Below are 20,216 nucleotides of genomic sequence, written 5' to 3'. Positions count from 1 at the left end.
TGATGGGGCCTGTTGTCATAGCGATGACCCAGCCCACAATCCTGGGATGCCCCAGTTGTCCCCACAGCCCTGAGGTGTCCTGACAATATGTCCCACAGACATCCCAGTGCCACCGGCACAGCCCAGGGACATCCCAGCAGCACTGATGTGGCCTGGGACACTGCAGTGGCACTGACCTGGTCCAGGGATGCTCTGGCAGCACCAGCACAGCCCAGGCACACCCCATCAGCATCAGCCTGAGGACATCCCATAAGCACCCACGGCCCAGGGACACCCCATCAACATCGGCCTGGCCTGGGGACACCCCATCAGCACCCACAGCCCAGCGACACCCCATCAGTATCAGCCTGGCCTGAGGACACCCCACCAGCACCCACAGCCCAGGGACACCCTGTGGGCACCCACTGCCAAGGCGGGTGCGCTGGAAGACGCTGCAGTCACGGCTCAGCCCAGCTCCACCTTCAGCCTCTCGCCCCTCCTGACACACACTTGTTCACTGCCAGCAGCCAAATAATATTTTCTCAGCCTAAAGCAGTAACTAAATTACATTTTACCCTGGAAAATTATTTGTAATGCAATTTGGCTCCATTTGTTGTCAAAATTAGCCGTGCTGCGGCAAGAAAAATGGGTGTTTCGGGCACCGGCATGCGGACTTTCTCCTGCTTCTGCTCAGCACATGTATAGGAGCTGAGCTGATGAAGAGGAGGGTGAAGGGCACTGGGGATGAGACGTCTCTTCTGCACCCACCATGGCAAAGCTCCCGGGCCCTCTGCTCACCCAGGCTGGGCAGGGGGACGTCTGTGAGCATGGGGGACATCTACGGGGTGCTGCCGGCTGCTGTGCACCGCACGGAGCAGCTCCCCTCAATTAGCAGAAAACTGGAAATTCAATTCTAATTTCTGGCCATGGCAGAGGGTGAGACTGACCATCCCTGGGCTGCTCCACGTTGCGGCCGCTCCTGTCTCCATCCCTGGATTTGGTACTCCTGCTTTTACAGCAATCACCTGGTGTATTACAGCAGTTTTGTGACTCTCTTTGGTGCCTGGGAGGAGCTTTAATAATACAAAGGGCACCCAAAGGGCTGTGAGTGCTGCTCCAGCCGGGCTCTCGCCCCCAAGGTGCCGGAGGTGCCTCTGAGCTCCTGGGCTGGCTCGCAGCCGCCCCGCTCACCCCTACACACCCCCGGGGCTCTGCTGATGAAAAGGCACTTGCAACCCAAGACCCTTGAGCTCTCCGCTCTCCCAAGAGAGACCGGTCCCTCAACACCCTCCTCCGGGGGACCCTGGGCTGGGAGGGCACCCTCAGCCCCCCACCAGCTCCCATTCCTGCGGGGAGCTCCCCCTAGGCAGGACAGCCGAGGTTTCCCAGCCCCTGTGGAACAGGATGGACCACTGTCCAGCACCTTCTGCCTCCTTTGTAGAGAAGAAGAAAGCATTAGGCCTCCAACATCAAGCCCAGCAAACCCTCTCTGCTACCGGCCCTGCGCTTTTGGACCACAGAGAGATTTAACTATCACTAATTCAGTGATTATTCAGAGATCAGTGTGGGACCTGTCCCAACCTTCCCTGGAAGCGACGAGGCCAGGAGCAGCAGGCACCCGCTGAAGGTACTGAAGAGGGAACTGGCAGGAAAACCAACACTTGGTTTGCCCTGTTTGAGGTTTCTCAAATGGTCAGTTCAGTGTTTTTTCCAGCTGACGTGTCAACAGCTCAGAAAGGGTCGAGAGCTGCTGTGAAGTGCCAGGGACACACAGGACACCTGCCCGGCACCCGCAAAAGCACCGAGACACACGGACAAGGTCCTGCCAGACCAGGCACCGCAGCCCCAAGCAGGGAGCCGCGTGGGGCTCAGGGGCCGCGGGTGGTTCAGCTTTCTGGCCGGAGAGCACCGACAAACCCACCCCTGCCGCGGCTTTCCTGACCCCTCCCCGATTGGCCTTTGCAGGACACGGGACCCTCCCGTGCTGCTGCCCAGCTCTTCTCCTCCCCTGAGAGAGAAGTCAAAGCCTTTATCCTCTGCACAGAAATCAGAGCTGTTGCTGATACCCGCAGGATCCCGCTGCGCTTTAACCGCGTGGCTTCACCGCGGCAGCTCCGCCGTCCCGCTGGCAGCTGCACCACGAGGGGACCCGCAGGAACGAGCTCCCAGAGCACCGGAGAACATCGGCGGCGCAGGAGCACCAGGTGTCCCTTCAACATCTGCTCTCAGCATCGAGATGCACCGCGGGTCCCTCACACATGCGCTGGAGCGCGGTCGCAGCTGCAAATCACCGTCCGGCACTTCCCTGGGAAACACCTCTGCTGGCTGACGCCTTCAACCAAAGGCACCGGGAAACATTGAAAACTGACAACAGCGAAGTTACTAGATAAGAATCTTTAAAATTTATTGGACTAACTGTGTTACATTCAATATTTGATGTGTTTCTCCTGGACAAAGAATTGGCATAAATACAAACAAGCCTTTGTGTGCCTTCCCTAAACAAATAAGAGATAAAGTACTAGAGACAAGGGAACATAGTTCACATCTTCATATTTACACTTTGCCTTTACTTTACAACTTAGCGCCAGGAATATTTACAGAAAAATACAATAAGAACAAAAAGACCACGTCTTGGCAACATACAGAAATTCATACAAATTGTGTATGATTTGAAGCATGTGATATCTGGCATTCTCATTTCTAGTTGCTCCTGCTAAAACCCATGTGGAAAAGGTCTGTGTTTGCCATCAAAGACATCACTCAATGACGCAATCATTAAATCACCTCGAATGTGTCTGTTGGATTGAAATGTAGTTCTCTGGTCTTTCTGGGCATGCAGAACCTCACAGGAAGGAATCGCACCTGCCACGGGGAGCCCGGCCCACAGGGACCCGGCCCACAGGGCAGCAGCAAAGCAGCCGGGGCGGCTCTTCCCTGGCTCCCGCACCCGGTACCGGCCCCACAAACACCCTGCGCCCCCGGCACCGTCCTTCCCAGCTCCTGTTTGCTGAAAGGCTCTAATGCCTTTTCAAAAAGTAGTTTTAAAGTAAAGCGTTTTTTAAAGGAGAGTCTTTACTAAGGTACTTCTATTAAGTTTCTGTTGTTTCAAGACTGTGTTTAACAAGGTGACGATGGTCCCCCCTCTTTCTGCACTGTTCAAAGGATGCCATTGCTACAGCACAACTAAGAACCTGAACAGAAAGGGCTTAGGAAAAGAAAGTCCCTGTTTACTGATTATGTGACATTAGCAGCGCTGCCACCCGCGGAGTCCAGACCCACGCAACACACATAGCGGCCGATCCTCGTCACCTCGAAGAACAGAACGCAAACCCACGGCAGCTGCCAAGCTGGAAACTCAACGTTCTGTGATGGAAAGAACTCTGGATTCGGTCTAACGCGGTCTTGCCATCACAACTGAAGTAACTCTCTAACGCTTTTTGGGAAAAACCTCAAGGCTGTGCCCTGGACTAGCGGAAGCCAGCGGTTTGGCCACTGGCTTTGACAGGACAAGGATGTCATTCCCAAACTGGTGTTTTACACTTTAGGACAGAGTCAAAGGCCTCTTGGTGCACGGGGAGGGACACGGGGCTGCAGGGACACTCACTGCTGCCACGGCATCCGAACCGAGTGGGATGGCAGCACAATTTTGTAACCACAGCACTCCTATACTAAACCGTGACCTTCTCATAGGTTCATCTTTCCAGACAGCACACACCGGCGCTCATGGCCAGGTCATACACGAGCGTGTAACGCGTTAACCGGCCGGTTTACAAACCCAACCAACCCGCCACAACTGCCTGCTCCTCTGCTGCAGGATCAGCAGCACCAACGAGCCCCAAAGTCACTGTCTTTCCAGAGCCCCGAGAAGCCGTGTTGCTCTCAGGTCGTTACTGCTCACGGGGGTGGCACATCCATGTCGATGAACATGGAAATGGACCCGAGACTCATCTTCAGCCCAGCACAGGCCGCCCCTTGGCCATCTTGGGCTCTGCAGAAAACATCCAGGGTTTCCCTAAGTGCACACTAACTACACCTGAATGCCCCAGAGAAGCATCTTCTGCAGCTCGCTGCTATATAAACCAATGACTTTGCAGATAACACAGGCTGAGCTACGGTACGTGGGTTGCGTTACGCTATTGAAGATGTGCAGACGTTGGGTTGCTCAGGATGTTTATTTGTTGCACATGCATCAGTCATGCCTTTTAAATCAGTGGACTCGAGTGCGTTTGGCCATTGATTAGATCCAATAGGTACATACAAAATGCGGGTAACTTTAGTGTTCATGCGTTAAGCTGAGTTGGGCAGAGGAGTTTCGCTGTCCCACGCTCCCTTCGCAGCTCCCGCCGTCCGCCGCCCGGCCCAACACGCTCACGCTGCCACCGTCTGCTGTGCGTGGGTTTGTTTTCCACTTGTGATTCATCTGGATCAAAACCCAGAGCTCACGAGCTGAGAGGCGAGTGTGCTCATCCCCTGCAACAAGCACGTGGCACCTAAAAACCCTTCGGGTGACATCTGGAAAGTCCTTTCAAGTGTGTTTTTAGGGGCCTGTGCTGACATTAACTCTCTGTGAAAAACCACACGACAAGATGGGAGCAGGGGTGTCCTTGGCAGGTTGGCTGTAATGGAACAAGGCTATTTCAGGTCAGACCTGTTGCAAAAAGTAACTCTGAACTACCAGAATTAAATGACTGTCAGGTATCACCACAACACATATAGAACCACTTCTGGACTAACAAGAGGATCTCCCCAGTCCCTGCTGACGCTTGTGCTGGCGTTACTGCCCATGGGTCACCACTGCGACACAAGCGCGGCTGCACCGCCCCTGGAACCCACCAGCACCTGCTGCAGCTTTTACACCCCCCATATCGAACCTGCAGCTCTGAACACCTTTTCCCTGCACGTCCTTCAGGTCCTGAACACACGAGTTCCCCAATGTGAATGGGAAAGGCTCCCGAGCTGGGTGAGCGGGATCCACCGCTGCTGAGCGTCAGAAAGACTATTCTAACTTACCACTCCAAAAGGGCTCTCATGGAACGGCAAGTCAATGGGGAAAAAGAAGAATCCTTGACTTTGCTTTTTGAGTTGTTTTATTCTGTTTAACGGGAGCTTCTGGAAAGTGTTGTAGAAGCTGCAAAAACTGCTTAAGCTATAAATATCAGGCAAGAAGCAGCCCCAGAATCTGAGATTTCAATCCAATGGAAGGAAAGTAAGTGATATTGATGTTTTTGATGGAAACAGGGAGTAGGTGATACAGACACTTCAAAATAAATTAAATAATCAAGCTACTAAAATTAAAATGTGACATTTTGCAACAGACCTGAAACTCATAGCCTTGTTTTCATATAACCAAGAGCGCTGATCTAGTATCAACTTGTGTCAGAAAGTCAGGCCATTCCAGGTGTTGTTTGCTGTCAGCGGGACAGATCTCGTACGCAGACGGACCCACTCCCAGCCACGCAGGGAGCTGGAAAACACAGCCTCTTGGCTATGAATTTCATGACCTGATGTTTCTAAGCAATTTCCCTCCTCTCGTTTTCGGTTCCAAGCGGTGAAGGATCTTCTGTTGAGCTCTGAAGGGGGCCTGGAGATGTCCTCTGAGGTCTTGCAGGGATGGGTAGTGCTCTGGAACAGGGGATCCTGCTCCCTTCTCCTTCCACACAGCACGATGTCTGAAGGCAGGTTTGTTTGTATTTGGTTTTCCGTCCTTATATGCAGAGATGGCTTTGTTTTGATTGTTTTCCTCTCACAGAATGAGACACTTACAGTTCCTAATTAGCCTGGAATAGATGATTGGGTGAAGAGATTACGCTGCTAGCATCCAGGAAGCCTGGAATTAAGTAATCTTGTGCGGGTAGGTGAATTAAGTCAATATCCCAGCTGCAATGTTTTGGATTCGTTCCTCATTCCTCCCACCCGGTATCTGCTGACTTGTGCTAGAATGTGATTTCCTGAATTCCGGAGGGCTGAGGAGATTTGTTGTTGTTATTTAACTGTTTTCATTACTGTAGCCACCAAGCTCTGATCTAATTGTCCTGGGAGGATAACGACCTAGGGGTTGCAGTTCTTGAGCCCAACCTCCTGGAAAAGCGAGGTATAAAATTCCGGCTCCAGCTGCCTGTTCCGGTATTTATTGACAATGTCTGCTATTTTCTGTTTTCGGCGGACATGTGGGGGGTTGTATGAATCACTCTCCAGCCTCTTTCTCCGACAGATATTTATTACTGTCTGCCTCACTAAAAAACCTGAAAGAGAAATCACATTTCAATAAAAGCAGGTTTGAAGCCCTTTGCTGGCTTCGCAACTACAGACAATTTTTGGTTCTGTCCCCATTCTATTCCAAAACGAAACTCATGTGCCTCTAATGAAGTGTCCATTAACCCTTTGCTGTTTCACAAGCACTTTCTCACAGGAACAGCATCTTCCTCATTTACAGGACTTGATTCCTGCCTGCACATAAACCACATCTGCTGAACTTAGAGCCGAGACAAAGTTCATTATATGAATAGTCCTGACGCAGCTGAAAACTGAGCCTAAGTCTAGGAGAACACACCTGATCCATTTTCCCTACAAGCCATTGCCATCAGCTGCATTCACAAATGTCACCTAAAGGCCCAGTCTGGCTTCAGTTTCCCCACCACCGAATTACATATGCAAAAGCCAGAAATGGAAAGTCACCCCCAACAGACCCCTACAATGTTAGTTTTATGGTAATGTACAAGATCCAAAGCACATCAATATCCATCAAGAATCCAATGAACATCAGCTCTGTCTTGTGAATCGCTCGCACTGGAGTGAGACTTCCAGTTCCCGAGGCAATGGCAGCACAGATACCGACAGACCTATGAATCCATCCAGGAGCAGAGAACAGGCAGAGCGCACCCAGGCCCTGTCAACACACGCCTGCATAGTCGGTTCAGTATTTTGATTGAACACAGTAGAAAATCCTCCATTGCTGTGGCTTTTAATTGCTCTCCAAAACAGAAGGAACAAACGCAGCATGCCAGCGCAGTCCAAAAATTCAGCAGTACCCTCTGGCAGGCACCCAGCACCAGCACCTTGGCTCTCAAAGCTAAATATTAGGCTCACATTTCTGATTTATCTTATTTAAATGATTTCTCTTATCTAAATTAATGGGCATTTACCTTTTTCTTCCACCATTACAAGTTCCAACCCTTCCTACTCCTATTGCTGTGCTGTACTCAGTGCTGACCACCTGCTCCCCCTGCTGTTCCTGCTACCACTGGAGCTGCAAAAAGCATCTTTTTGTTATATTTTGTTCTGCTATGCCCAATACTTTTTCCAATGAAAGATCCCAGACCGCGTATTTCACAGATACGTTGTTATTATCACTAAAAAATCAAAGCATTATATGTTCCTATAAATCTTTAGCTTACCAAGAGCTCTCCTACTGACTATCATCCCATCCACCAGTGGGATGACCATGTTGAATTTCCCAGTTGCTCCCTGTACTTTTATTCTGAATAAGCCAGTGTTTAAAGGATGGATGAAGATCACAGGAACTTCCTTCTCAGGAGTGGTGGATCTTAAGAGAAAAAAACACAACCGTTAGATCAGTTTTATAGCACAGTTTTAATCAATATATAGGTGAAAAATGACCGCTTTGAGCATTAAAAGCATATTAAAAAATGTGTTGTGGCTAAACTAGAGGGACTCCAGTGCGCGTCCTCTGGACGTTGGGTTATGCCAGCTGCTGTTTCTATGATCCGTCGCCTCGCAACACGCACGCGGCATCACCCACCTCACAGGGAGCAAACGGGAGGGCGGCCAATCACAGACTCCAGAGAAAAATCACATCCTCTGTTCTTTAGTTTATGTTTAACCTGCAGTGATGTGAAAACCCTTCATTTTTTCAACTACTGAGGGAGCTCCTCTGTCTTTAACGTGACTGCCTGGAGTTTCCAGGGCTGCCTTGAGAGCTGGAGAGCGCAAATAATCTCAGTCCTGACTCTTGAAGTGCAGCCTAAACTGCTGTCCACGAGAACCAAGGATAAGAATTAAAATAAGAGCAGCCTTACCTTAGGGAAGCGCTACTATTGGCTGTGGTTTCCACACCAGTGCTCGTCTCAGACACCAGGTCAGGGAGGGGAAAGTTTTCTGTAAGAAGAGGATGCACCGAATAAAGTTTATGTAACCAAGTTTCTGGGGTTCCTTTGTTTGTTTTGGTACGAAGAAAGGTTATTTATTAGTCAAAACCAAGTGGTCCTCAAGCATTTACACCATGGATGTTCTGGCACTGCTAGTGATACACAGTGTTTGGTTTTAAGCTTAAGCATTCATGGAGTGGACAGACACCTCAGCCATCCTGCTCTCTACAGGTGAGGTAACACACCCCAGACCCCAATTCTCCCAATTCCAAAGGTCTAAATCTCTAGAGGAACAGTGAAAGCAGGAAGGAGGTGAAGCACTTCAATCACAAAAAGAGCTTTCAAGTTATTATTCCACGAGCATCTTCACTATCCGCCTGTAACCAGCACAAGAGCAGTGCTGGGAATGTCAGTCGACACCAGCGCTCACATGGATGGTTCTGAGCCCTGCTCCACCAAACATGGCACCATTCCTCAAATCCAGGCTGGGGAGATCCTCACCATAAACTACAACTCTGCTGCCACATGCTTGGTAACAAGTGACCGGATCATGAAGGTGCAGGAAGAGAAGAATTCAGTCCCCTGGAGAAGATGTGGCACTTCCCATGACCTTGTTTAGGGGCAGAAACCGAGATGTTGAGGGTCATTCACAAAGTGCAGTTCAGACAGCAGGACGGTGCCAACGCCTCTTCCAATAGAAAGAGTACAAGGCCCATAAACACCTTTTTGCATCAGAGCTGGGATGCCAAGAGCACACAAAAGCTGGAGCTGGTAGAGTCCCTGGAGATGGAGGGCGGGCAGCTGGACAGGGCGATAGCCCGGACTGCAGTGACAGCTTTTCCACTGTCTGGATTCAAAGATGTTCCAGAAGCATAAGGCAAAATCCAAGAACATAAAGAGCATAAGGCAAAGCCTCTGGCCTAGGAGCCACTTTCAAGAGCCACCCACCCCCAAACCCAGCTGCCATGCTTACTGAGGCTCACAAATGCATCTCTTTAGCTTCAGGCCCAGAGCTCCAGGAGGCTCCTCTGGCTGCTGAAAGAAGCAGCCAAGCAGAAACACGCACGTGTAGCACAGTTGCTGGCTCCACAGTGAGCTGCCTTAGCTACCACCCATGATTGAAATGGGTCAGGGATACCAGTTTGGTAACTGAAGCGGCTGAGGGGCTCCTGGAGCTCAGAAACACCCTCTGGGCCAATGTCAGATACAGAAATGATGCTGTGGAAGCTCACATCCACCTCCTGATCCCAGGGAAGCTCTGAAGGATGTGCTTTGGACAAAGTGGTCTTCCTGAGAATTTACACTCCCTCTTGATTGCTCCCACTCTGGCGGTTGTTTTCCTCTGGGAAGAGCTAAGGGCTTAATTAAGGTCCACCCTTACTGCCAGACTAGGAACCAGGATAAGAAATCAAAGGTAGAATGAAGTATCAGTTCCTGGTCAGTGTTAGAGGCTCTGCTGGGCTTTGGCTGTGGCTTGGAACCAGCACACGAGCAGCTCTTGGGGACACAGGGCTCCCCAAGCCCAGCAGGCAGCTGCCACCACTGTCCATGCCACGGCCGGCACTGGACGGCAAAGTTGAGTTCTCAGCTCAGCCAGGACCCAGCGTCAGAGAGGAAACACCGAACTACGACACATGAAGCAGCATGAGGAGCAGGACCCAGCCTGGATAAAGGCGCAGAAAGGAACCTAGACCGCAGCGCAGGAAACGGGCACCCCGGGCACAGGATAAACCAGCCCTCCACAAAGAGGGAACACAGAAGAATTTCAAAGGTTCCATCAAACCAAGTAGGAAGACAGTCCCTTCAGCAGAGAAGCAGCAGGTGTCAGAAGTCATTTATTTTAAAGAACAACAGATCCACTCTGAGGAGATGGCAGCTCAAAACCAGAGGTGCACATCTGGCCTTGTGTGTTAAGCTTAAGGAGGTGGCACATGACGGCATTTCACATGTACTGCCAGAACCAAAATAATCCACAGACCTACATGCCACCAATTCATGTACACCCCACGGACCACCCCTCCAACATCAAAGAACTGGCTTAGACTCTTCAAAGCATCGGTTACAGACATCAATAAGGATCTCCATTCTACAGAGGAATGGAACAGAGTTCTTCCTCTGGTTCCTGCCGTGTCGTTACTTCAGTGAACAATGAAAACTTCTACGCACCTATATCATCATAACGTTCCACCCAGACCACATACACTTTGGTTTCAGGTCCCATCGGTGGAATGGTCCGGCCCTGAGGCACCTTCTTGGATCTGGATGTAGGGCTGAGCTGTTTGAACACAAGAGTAGCATTTGCAAATGTCATGAGTGCAGTAATGCATCCAACGAGCATCTTCACAGCTGCTCCTCAGTCTTTCCGATCTCAGGCAGGTACAAGCTCTGCCAGCTACTGAGATGGGGCAGCTACAGTGGAACTACCCCCTGAGAAACAGGAATCTGGGTCTCCACAATATTTATATTCCACAGAAATTAACATACCCGATCTTTAAAAAGATAGTTTAAGTTTTTCTTAATGTTATCAAAGATCTTAAAGCAGTATCTAAATATACATTTGGAAGGGAACTCTATACAAGAAATGAGCAGCTGTAAATCCTCTGCCAACGGTGACAGTGGTTCATGGTTTTCTGCTTTGCTGCCATACAAAAGCAGCTCCACATCGGATACTTCAGGCACAAATGACATGCACTATTTTCAACTGGGTAGGTATGAAAAGTGGAACCAGTGTCTACCCATCCTAAATTTCCAAGCACAGATTTGAGTCTGAATTACTTTGTAAATACTGCGTATACGTTTTCCTGCACGCACTTCAAGATTTCAGTAAGCAAACTATTACTACTTAACATTTTAAAGTTTTTTTTTTAATTAATGTAATCTTATCAACTCCTGCTGCAGGTGCAAATTCTGGCAGGACCAAACCAGATGTTAAAGAGATTAATGGCTAGGAACAAGGAGCTCCAAATAGTAGGAAACCAAATCATATACCATCAATGCCATTTTTCAATGCAAGTTTTGCCTTACCCGCTGGGAGGGATTAAGATTGTCTGCATGATTGGGGAAGAGCTCGAGCGTCAGAGACTGCTGCTTCAGTATTCCTGGCAGGAGATCCAAGTTGGAGTCGCTTTCTTGGTCAGAGACATTGCTTTCCAGTGAATCAGCTGTAAGCCAGAGGCACAAAGGTGGGTTTTGTCTTCTGCCAAAATCTTAAGCTCTCACCATATGTAAGGTTTGGAAAGTAAAAAAGGTTGTAAGGGTTTTGAAACTGAACACACAGATTTACGGCCAAGTCCATACAGCACTCCAAAGCAGGAAGAGGATCCAGCAGCAGAACTGCCAGTTATCCCTGAAACAGACTGCGAGAAAGCGCTGCCTATGGGTTCAGAGCGTCCCATCCATTCCCTACGGAACGCAGTCTCCTCCTTCCTACGGCCATCATTTCCTCACACCCTTTTATTCCAGGGAGCTTTTGCACACTGGTTTTAGCGTGCAAAAGATGTCATGAACAGTGCTGCTCACCACGAGCAGCTGTGCACGTGCTGCTCCATGTGCAAGGCGGGACGGGATAAACAATGGTGAGCCACACGTCCAACCTGACACACTCAGGGTAACAGCAACAAACCCACACAGACACTGACACTGAGACTGAGAAAAAGGGGCCCAGGACAGATACCACCTTAGGAAGGAGTCTAAGGATTAGCATGTTGTAATTTAAACATCAGCAGCTTTCTGACAAGGGTCTTGCTAAACACACAACTGGTTAGCTTGTTTAGGTCCTGCTTCTGAAAAAGCTCTCCAACACAAAAGATAATGTTGTTTTGGTTTTTGGAAACAGCTTGTACAAAGTGATCTTACTGAGGGACTCCACTGGTGACGGGACAACAAAAGCTATTTCCGTCAGGGCATCCGCATAATACAACACCTTCTTCTGCCCGTTGAAGATGCTTGCCCCGACATCTTCTGAAATAATTAGATCATCTGCAATGGACACAAAAGGAAAGCTTAGTCAAAAGGAAGCTCTACTCCTTTCCACACTGCCTCGGGGGAAGACTTCCATAGACAAGGTACAATCAATGAGAAGAAATCACACAAATCTCATTTTAAAGTCAGAAGATTTCACAGTCAAATCCCATGGCTAACAACCATTCTCAGATAAACTTTGTTATCTGGAAGGAAACGGCATTGTGGCTTGGGAGAAGATTTATTTTGAACATATATCCATTGTACTGCACACCCTATTTCCCTCAGACTGAGTAGTCTAGTAAGCACATCTGCCACAAGAATTCAACTAGTAGCTATTTCTAACCATTCCCTCTAGCAGACTTCATTCAGTGAGTCATCGATATCCAGAGGGTTCTAACATTTCAGTCTATTCCAGCATTCGAGCCAGTTTCTACAGACTCTCCTCTATGAATTTTCTTCTGCCAAGGAGAGTTAGAAAAAGGCTTTTTGAATCAGACCCAAAGTGCCTTGTTCTCACCCCATTCATTCCCTCGGCACAGCTGGCCAGTGCATCAGGCCCTCACAGTACAGAGGAAAAACAATTATCTGGTGCAGCAATGCTGTAAGTAAAGTACAAACACTCCCCTCCCCACTCACACACTGTCTTTCCCCATACCACCGCCAGAAACACTAGCAGGGCCTTTAAGCCAAATTGCTTCTCTGATCCAGTTTACAGGAGGGATCCTGGGACAGCTGCCTCAGCAAAACCAGCGGATCAGTGAAATCCAGCTCACAGGAGCCCCCGAGCTGTGCGCCACCACCTGGGGAGCGTCCCTGCACCCCAGCCCACAGCTTTCGGGGAGCAGCACCACAGCCCAACCCAACTGTTCAAGAACTTCTTTGGTTTTGTTCATCTGCACGCCTCCAAAAGCAAAGTACATGCCTGTGAATTTATCTTCATCGTGTCTCACTGAAAGCTATTCTAGAATCATAGAGTTATTCAGGTTGGAAAAGACCATTAAGATCAAGTCCAACCATTAACCCAACAGTGCCAAGTGTACCTCTAACCCTTGTACCCAAGAACCTCATCTATGTCTGTCCAGCCCTGCAGGGATGGTGACTCCAGCTCTGCCCTGGGCAGCCTGTTCAATGCCCCACAGCCCTTTGGGGAAGAAATTGTTCCCAGATCCAACCTCAACCTCCCCTGGCGCAACTTGAGGCCGTTTCCTCTGCTCCTGGCGCTTGTTCCTGGGGAGCAGAGCCCGACCCCCCTGGCTCCAAGCTCCTTTCAGGCAGTTCAGAGATCAGAAGGTCTCCCCTCAGCTCCTGTTCTCCAGCTGAACCCCCAGGTCCCTCAGCCACTCCATCACACTTGTGCTCCAGCCCCTCACCAGCTCCGTTCCCTTCTCTCAACTCACTCCAGCACCTCAAGGCCTTTCTTGGCCTGAGGGGCACAAAACGGCCCCCAGGACTCGCAGTTTGGTCTCCCCAGTGTCTGGCACAGGGACGGTCACTGCCCTGGGCCCGCTGGCCACACCAGTGCTGGTACCAGCCAGGACACCAGACTCATGAATAGGTTTTTAATCATCAGAGCTGTCCACAACGAGAAAATACATTTAACAAAATAAATAGCTTTAGTCATAGTAAAGATTGGAGGACAAAACAAAGTGAGCAATCCCTACCAGTTGGTCCAAGTCTACCTCAAATCTACAATTTCAGGTTTTTAGCCATTGCTTGCTAAATTTACAACTCCACTCATGGATTTTCCACCAGCAGAACCAGATTAGAAGAAGCCCCCCCATCCCTGAATGCTTCTGTTCCTTCTTCCCCCAACTTGCTGAATTAATTCAACTATTCGGTGGTCTACAACCTAATCCAAATGGCTGAAAAAAACCCAAGTTCAAAAGCCCACGTTCAAACAAGTTACTTCACTAATTCAGAGCACGGCCTTGCACACCGCCGCACGGACACGGCCCGGGAAGGGGAGGGCTCTGCTCCCCGTCTGACCCGTCCTCACAGGAAAACCAAACCGAGACCTGGCCCGTTTATACCTGCCCTGACTTGTTCAGAGAAAGCCTTGCCTCTGTTCTCTTCACCTCTCCCCAGCATTTCCAGTTTTATTCTACACATGAACACAGAAGCCTTCGGCTGGCCACACTGAAGAGCATTTCCGAAGCACAGTGAAGGGCAAGAGCAACATCACTGCTTCAGCAACTGCAGCACGAACGGTGCTGCGCCTGACGCAAACACCACATCACACACAACGAACAAGCTGGACCGGCCTGTCCAGCGCCTCCATGTGCCCATAGCAGAGGCTCTGAAGCTCACCAAGAAAGGCCTGACCCTCGCAGCAGTGACCATGCACCGCACTGAACCCTAATCTCAGGTAATCCCATTAAGTTGTTCAAGGCAGAAACGCAGCCAAGCTCCAGTTCAGCGCCCTGGGCAGCATTCTCTGCCCTGAGGATCATTTTGGTTGACAGAATGGGGAGAGCGCGGGGTACAACAAGCCCGGAGGAGGAGTTGCTCTAGTGGAAAAATGCAGAGTAAATTAAACAGGACAGAAGAGTGTGTGTGGGCTCCAACCACCGTGACCTACAAACAGCAGCTTGTTTTCATCCCTTCCTACCAAGCACGAGCACAAGGTTCACTTATTAGTCAACATCTCATTTCATCTACTTACAGGACACTAAAATCACACAGTATTTTAAGTCTATTTGCCAATATGCAGCACAATCTGTAGCCGTTTTCACCTGAACGCTGCTTTTGGATAATAGATTAAAGACTCACCAAGTCTGCTAAAAATGTAGCACAGGGGCTTCTTGCTGAGGCTACTTCCAATAACAAACAGACATTAGTTTTGATCACTTTGACTTGAAGCTTAATATTTACACGTTCCTTTCTCTAAGCAAATGCTTAGAAAGGTAACCAGGAGCAAGAAATTTTAAATTAATTGTCTCCTAAAGGAGTTATTTGAATTTGATATCACATCAGTTACTGTGTCTTACCTTGTTCAGGTCCCTCTTCGTCATCGCAGCTGTTGATGGACCAGCTGGTGGAGACGTGGCCAGTCCACCCCGGGTGTTTCCCCACGTCAACCGACCAGCCCAGGGACAGCAGGAACTCCAGGAAGTGCGGCTGCACAATTCTGGAAGACTCCATGTTCTTCAGGATCTGAAACAACCAGCAGCACCCTGGTAGACACAGGAGACTCCAGGAAGCAGCTCTCTTCCTCCCCCACTTTTTAAAATCCAAATTTTGTGGTTTTGCCCAAATATAGCTGGTCAACAAGCCTGGAACCCCAGACTTTCTACACAGACGCTGCTCCCTGCTGCCCTGCATCCTCCCATTCTGCCTATTTGATCACCTTGTCTTTCTGCCATCGTTGCCAAAGCCTGTAAAACAGTTATCAAACTGCTAGAAACTAGATTTATCTACTCATCAGGGATAAACCACAGAACTGTTCAGTGCAGAATCTGCATTAGCACCAAATGTAACATGAGAATTTTATAGACAATTTTCACTACTAAACTGGGGTGAAATTTTAGGAGAAAGGTATTTTATCACTACTCACCTATACACGACATGCAGTGATTTAGTAGTCAGGCCTCACCACACATTAAATTACAAAACAGATTTTGCAAAACCACGTCCAGCAGGATTGAGCACGCACTTTAACCAGATGTCACACTGCGCTCTTCACTTTGAGCCTCAGTCCTACTTCTTATAGTGATCTGGGATGTTTCCACATCCAAAGGCAACTTTTATCTCATTGTGGCCAAGCTGAGACCTTCACCAAATGGCACAAAGGTGACATGGATGGTTTGTGATTTGGCCTAGCAGAACCACTGGGACTCGTGGAACAGTCAATGCTGTGCAACACATTCCTCCTTTCTGGACCACGAGAGAATCTGTTCTGTGGCAGGAGCGTCTCTGGTTTCGGTTTGTGCGGGGCCGGACGCGGGGACGCAGGCTCCAGCAGGGCAGACGCTGCAGCATCACGTGCTGGGAGGAGAAGCTGCCAGACAGGAGGCTCCTCATATCCATGTGGCCCTGGCACCCCATCCTAATGCCTCATTCAATATTCAGCAGTGACCAGACATGCTGCACTGAAATATTACTATTATTCTCATTACTGAGCATGCAGAAGTCATAGCTGTGCTTCAGAATGGATCAAGTGCAGTTCAGAAGGCAATTACAGAAAATAGGCAAGCTCAGGCTTTATACAACTATATGGTTTTATACCTGAGACCATTCAAAAGAAGAATTTATAGTAAAACAAGGACAATGGGGTATTTACAAAGGACACTTAATGATGTGAAGTATAACAATGCAAAAAGTGTTCAGGCAGTTTCATTACCCTGTATAAATAAATGCCATGAGACCCTTCTCAAAAGGGGGCCTAACACAATCCCCAGCAGGCCAGAGGCCACTACCGTGGGCTGTGCGGCAGCAGATACAGCAGCTCTCATCTCTCCCCAGGACAGGAGCGCGGGGTCACCTCTGCGAGCTGATGTGGCATGAACCGGCACTCGCAGGCACGGCCCTGCCCACAGCAGAGCCCGTCACAGCTGCGCTTCGATCTCTCTCTCCCGTCAATATTGAAAACCAAACAGGACAGAAATGAGCCACCAGTCCTTCCACAGGCGGGAGCAGTACCAGTGTCTCCCTCCGCTCAGGTTCATAGAGACATGAGCTGAAAGGCTAAATTTTTTTATTAAACCTACACGGCAAACCCCACGCTAATTGGGTTTCCAAAGGCAAGCAAGTTCTGCAGGACTAAGTAATCTCAGCTGTCTAAATCCATAAGAGCATATGAGCATCAGATGGGAAAAAAGCATTCTGCTGGCTCAGCGAGGGCACATCCCGGCTGGAGGGCAAACTGGTGTATCTTGCTTTGCAGCAACTTTGGAGATGGACAGACCGTGCACCAGCTGCTCTGAACGGCAACTTGAAGAGTCAAACAGAACGATCCTGGTTTCAAGAACTAGTGAATTCCATGCCGAAGCAGAAGGCACTGCAGTGTTCTGTCAACTGTACGTTCACAGTGACACGAGGAGATGCGACAATAATTTATTATGGAAGCTACACTTGTAGTCTTTGCTATGAGAGTTGTGAATGGAATGAGGAGAAGGTACCACAGATACAACCTTTTCTAACAAGCCCGCAAGCTGTCTTAGTGAGTTTCTTTCTAGGTCACAGTCTAAAGAAGTCATGATTTAGATTTGCACAAATTAACCTGATTAACCTAACTGCGTTTGAATGTAAGCAGTATCACGTAAAGACTTACAGTGCAATAATACTTTCTTACTTGCTTTCTGCAAGTTCCTTTAACATGTGTTTAACATCAGAATCAAACCAAACCACCTGGACTTTGCACATTCCTGGAACCAACTGCAACCTTCCCTGCAAGCTCAGCCAACAAAGCTGAAGTGCATTTCTGATATGAATCTTTGAGCTCTACAAATAAGAACAATAAGGACAGATCAAATATCTTTAATATATACCCTCTCTATAAAAATATATATTAAAAAGATGTGATAAAAATCCTAAATGTGGGTAACGTGCTTCAATCTACAGAAAAGAGTTTGCAGTGACTTGTTACAGCTCACACTGTGAATAAACACAAAGCCTAGGCCCCCCGGTTCTGATGCTCCACTCATTAGCAATGATGCTTTATTCACGTGAGGATTACTCGACACAAGACAATACAGGCTAGTTGGCACCCTCCACTTGCACTCACCTCCTGGCTCGTTTTCTGGCCTGCCTTCATGTAGAAAATGAACACGGTATCAAAAGGACGGCACGGTAGTAAATCCAAGTAGCCAAGGTCATCAAAAAACCCAGGAAGAGCAGAGTCAAGTGCAATCAGGTGAGGAGGTAGACGACTGTTAGCAGGTTCCTATACAATAAACAGACTTCAGCAGCTTAAACATCTTTCGTAACTGAAAAGGTCTCTGTAGCTTCAATAATAATCCATTAAAATATAAACAGACAATCTCCCTTTTCTCCTAAGAGCAAAATCATACACAAATTCCTGATGCAATATAACCCTGTTACTGTAAATGAGTAACAGTGAGCATAACAGTTTGACAATTTGTTGCATTCTCCTCTCCTCATTAAATAAAAATGGTATTTTGCCAGCAAAACAGACATGACATTTTGCTTAAAAGCAGTGCTAGCTGCCACAACAAAAGCAGCAGCCACTTTCCAAATATCACAGCTATACACAGTCACATGTGTAGTTTCATACTAACTTATATACCAATGATATGTAAAATATTAAGTACTTTTTAGACATCATTTTTGCAAAAGCTCCATTGTCCTTGTTGATGGTTTTCTGGGAGGAAATGCGGCAAATACAAGGGAGAACCCACAGGTTAAATGTCATATTTCAAATTAAGAATATGGATCACCTCTATAAACTGTTGTTATTTTAACTTTAAAAAGTACAACCAATGGCTATTCCTGAGTGTTTCTATATGATTAAACCACTTCAGCACAATCACAGCTGGAGCAAAACTTCTCAGACAGCCATGTTTCAGAAACAAAATACCACCCAAAACCTAACTGAAGTTGGGGGAATGATTTCAAGTATGAACATGTGAATGTGACAGCTCATGTACCCACTGCAAAAATAAAGATACAGCCACCTATTCAGAGCGTGTTCAGCTCCAGGCACGGCCTTTCACAGCCCTGGAAGAGGGGAATCCAGCCCTTCACTTGATTAGACTACAGCTTAACGATAGCTGGAATTACACAGGAGATCTTCCACTAACAAAAAGTACTTTTCTTCTTTTGCCAGGTCAGCCCATGTGGGTACTGAGGGCATTTGCACAACACTAAGAAGTATGAGGTCACCTTCAATGCCTCTAGTGAGAGAAACCCGAAGTGAGAGAGGAACAGGCGCGCTGTCTGGAACTCCTGTGCGGGCGGCGGGGGCTTACACTCCGTGACCGGATCGGGAAAGCTCTTCTTCCGCCACTCCTCTTCACTCTTCTGATCGATGGAGGCCTCGAAAAGGATCTGCTGGGCCATGCCATTCCTCAGCTTCTCGTGCCGCTCTTCGAGCTGAAAAACATTGCGTGAAACACTGATTCCACCGAGATACGCTAAGAGAACAGCTCCAATGTTTAGGGAAGCTGTAAGTCACATGTGCAGCAGCAGCTGCACCTTCACCATGGGGAGGTTTGCTAAAGCACCGGCAACAAGGCCTTGCAACGTTACAGAGTGAACGTCTGAACGCCCCGTCTGCATGGGAGAGCTATTGCCAATTTGTGTATCCAGAATCAGCTGCAGCATCTCCCTTTAAGTGAACAGAAACTAAACCACATTTGGCACTGTGAAACTTTAAAATATGTTTGAGACACAAACCCCTCTCCTCCCCAGAAGGTCTCAAAAAACCCTTCCCTTCCATTTCCCCAGAAGCAGCAACAAAAGGCAAGTCGTTGCTTCCCAGCAACACCAAGATCCCTGATAAAACACGTTGAGCAGCATCTCCCATCAAACACATCCAAGGCATCGCCCTCTTCCTGGAGGAGTGCACAGCCTGCATTAGTCTGCAGAGGTTATTATTGCATTAATATGAAACTAGTAAAGCTAAAGAGTAAAATTATTTACAGTGAGACATTAGTGTGTGATTCATGAACTGACAAAAACCCCCAGAACAAAATTCAGTCAGAGACTGAAAGTTACTTACTTCCTCATTCACAATTTCATGTAAATCAGGAATGCTCAAGTCAGCTTTCACAAACGGGATCTTGTCCACTTCTTCAGGGAAGGGGCGATGCTTCACACTGTATTTCAGTCCAACGTCATTTTTAGGGGCTGGTCGAGGTTCTGGCACAAAAGTCTGACAAAAAAGGGGGATAGCTTTTAAATTCAAGGCATCACGGCACTAGACAATGATAGACTGGAAACATTCCCTTCCCCTTCACCACTAGAGGTACACCAATCCATCATTCAAAAACATTCACTAAAGACTTTAAACTAATAGACTTGTATTAAAAATGTGGCTGTAAATTTTAAGAGAGACACTGTTCTGCCCATTTTGGTGGCTGCACTCCTGAACATGTGAACCCTGCTTACCATCTAGGTGGCTGCAAATTGCAATACAATGGCAAGCTAACACGGCTACATCTTATTTTCTGCCCATTTGAACTGTACTGAGCAAAAACTCCCAAGTGTTTG

The 20,216-nt window shown here is 48.2% G+C and overlaps 1 protein-coding gene across 9 annotated transcripts in view; it reads right to left on the bottom strand.

Moving 5' to 3' along the window:
- Positions 1–2,358: 2,358 nt before the first annotated feature.
- RALGAPB (Ral GTPase activating protein non-catalytic subunit beta) overlaps positions 2,359–20,216 on the bottom strand; it is a 70,167-nt gene continuing 52,309 nt past the window's right edge. For 5 of the 9 annotated variants that reach the window (XM_080354930.1, XM_080354935.1, XM_080354931.1 and 2 more), the window contains 10 exons: positions 19,726–19,878; positions 18,888–19,097; positions 17,770–17,928; positions 15,035–15,200; positions 11,940–12,062; positions 11,109–11,245; positions 10,251–10,359; positions 8,016–8,094; positions 7,374–7,522; positions 2,359–6,221 (listed from right to left, as the gene is read on the bottom strand). In XM_080354930.1, the coding sequence (XP_080211056.1) occupies positions 6,028–6,221; positions 7,374–7,522; positions 8,016–8,094; positions 10,251–10,359; positions 11,109–11,245; positions 11,940–12,062; positions 15,035–15,200; positions 17,770–17,928; positions 18,888–19,097; positions 19,726–19,878 (1,479 nt within the window). In that variant the 3' untranslated portion in view covers positions 2,359–6,027. Of the gene's footprint in view, positions 6,222–7,373; positions 7,523–8,015; positions 8,095–10,250; positions 10,360–11,108; positions 11,246–11,939; positions 12,063–15,034; positions 15,201–15,602; positions 16,045–17,769; positions 17,929–18,887; positions 19,098–19,725; positions 19,879–20,216 lie in introns of those variants that run through there. The other 4 variants (XM_080354933.1, XM_080354936.1, XR_013922925.1 and 1 more) reach the window with 4 other exon arrangements.

This window comes from Nesoenas mayeri, assembly GCF_963082525.1.
Source record: "Nesoenas mayeri genome assembly, chromosome: 16".
NCBI classification, from domain to species: Eukaryota; Metazoa; Chordata; class Aves; order Columbiformes; family Columbidae; genus Nesoenas; species Nesoenas mayeri.
Note: the sequence above shows the minus strand (reverse complement) of the source record. Positions and strands in the feature narration are given on the sequence as shown.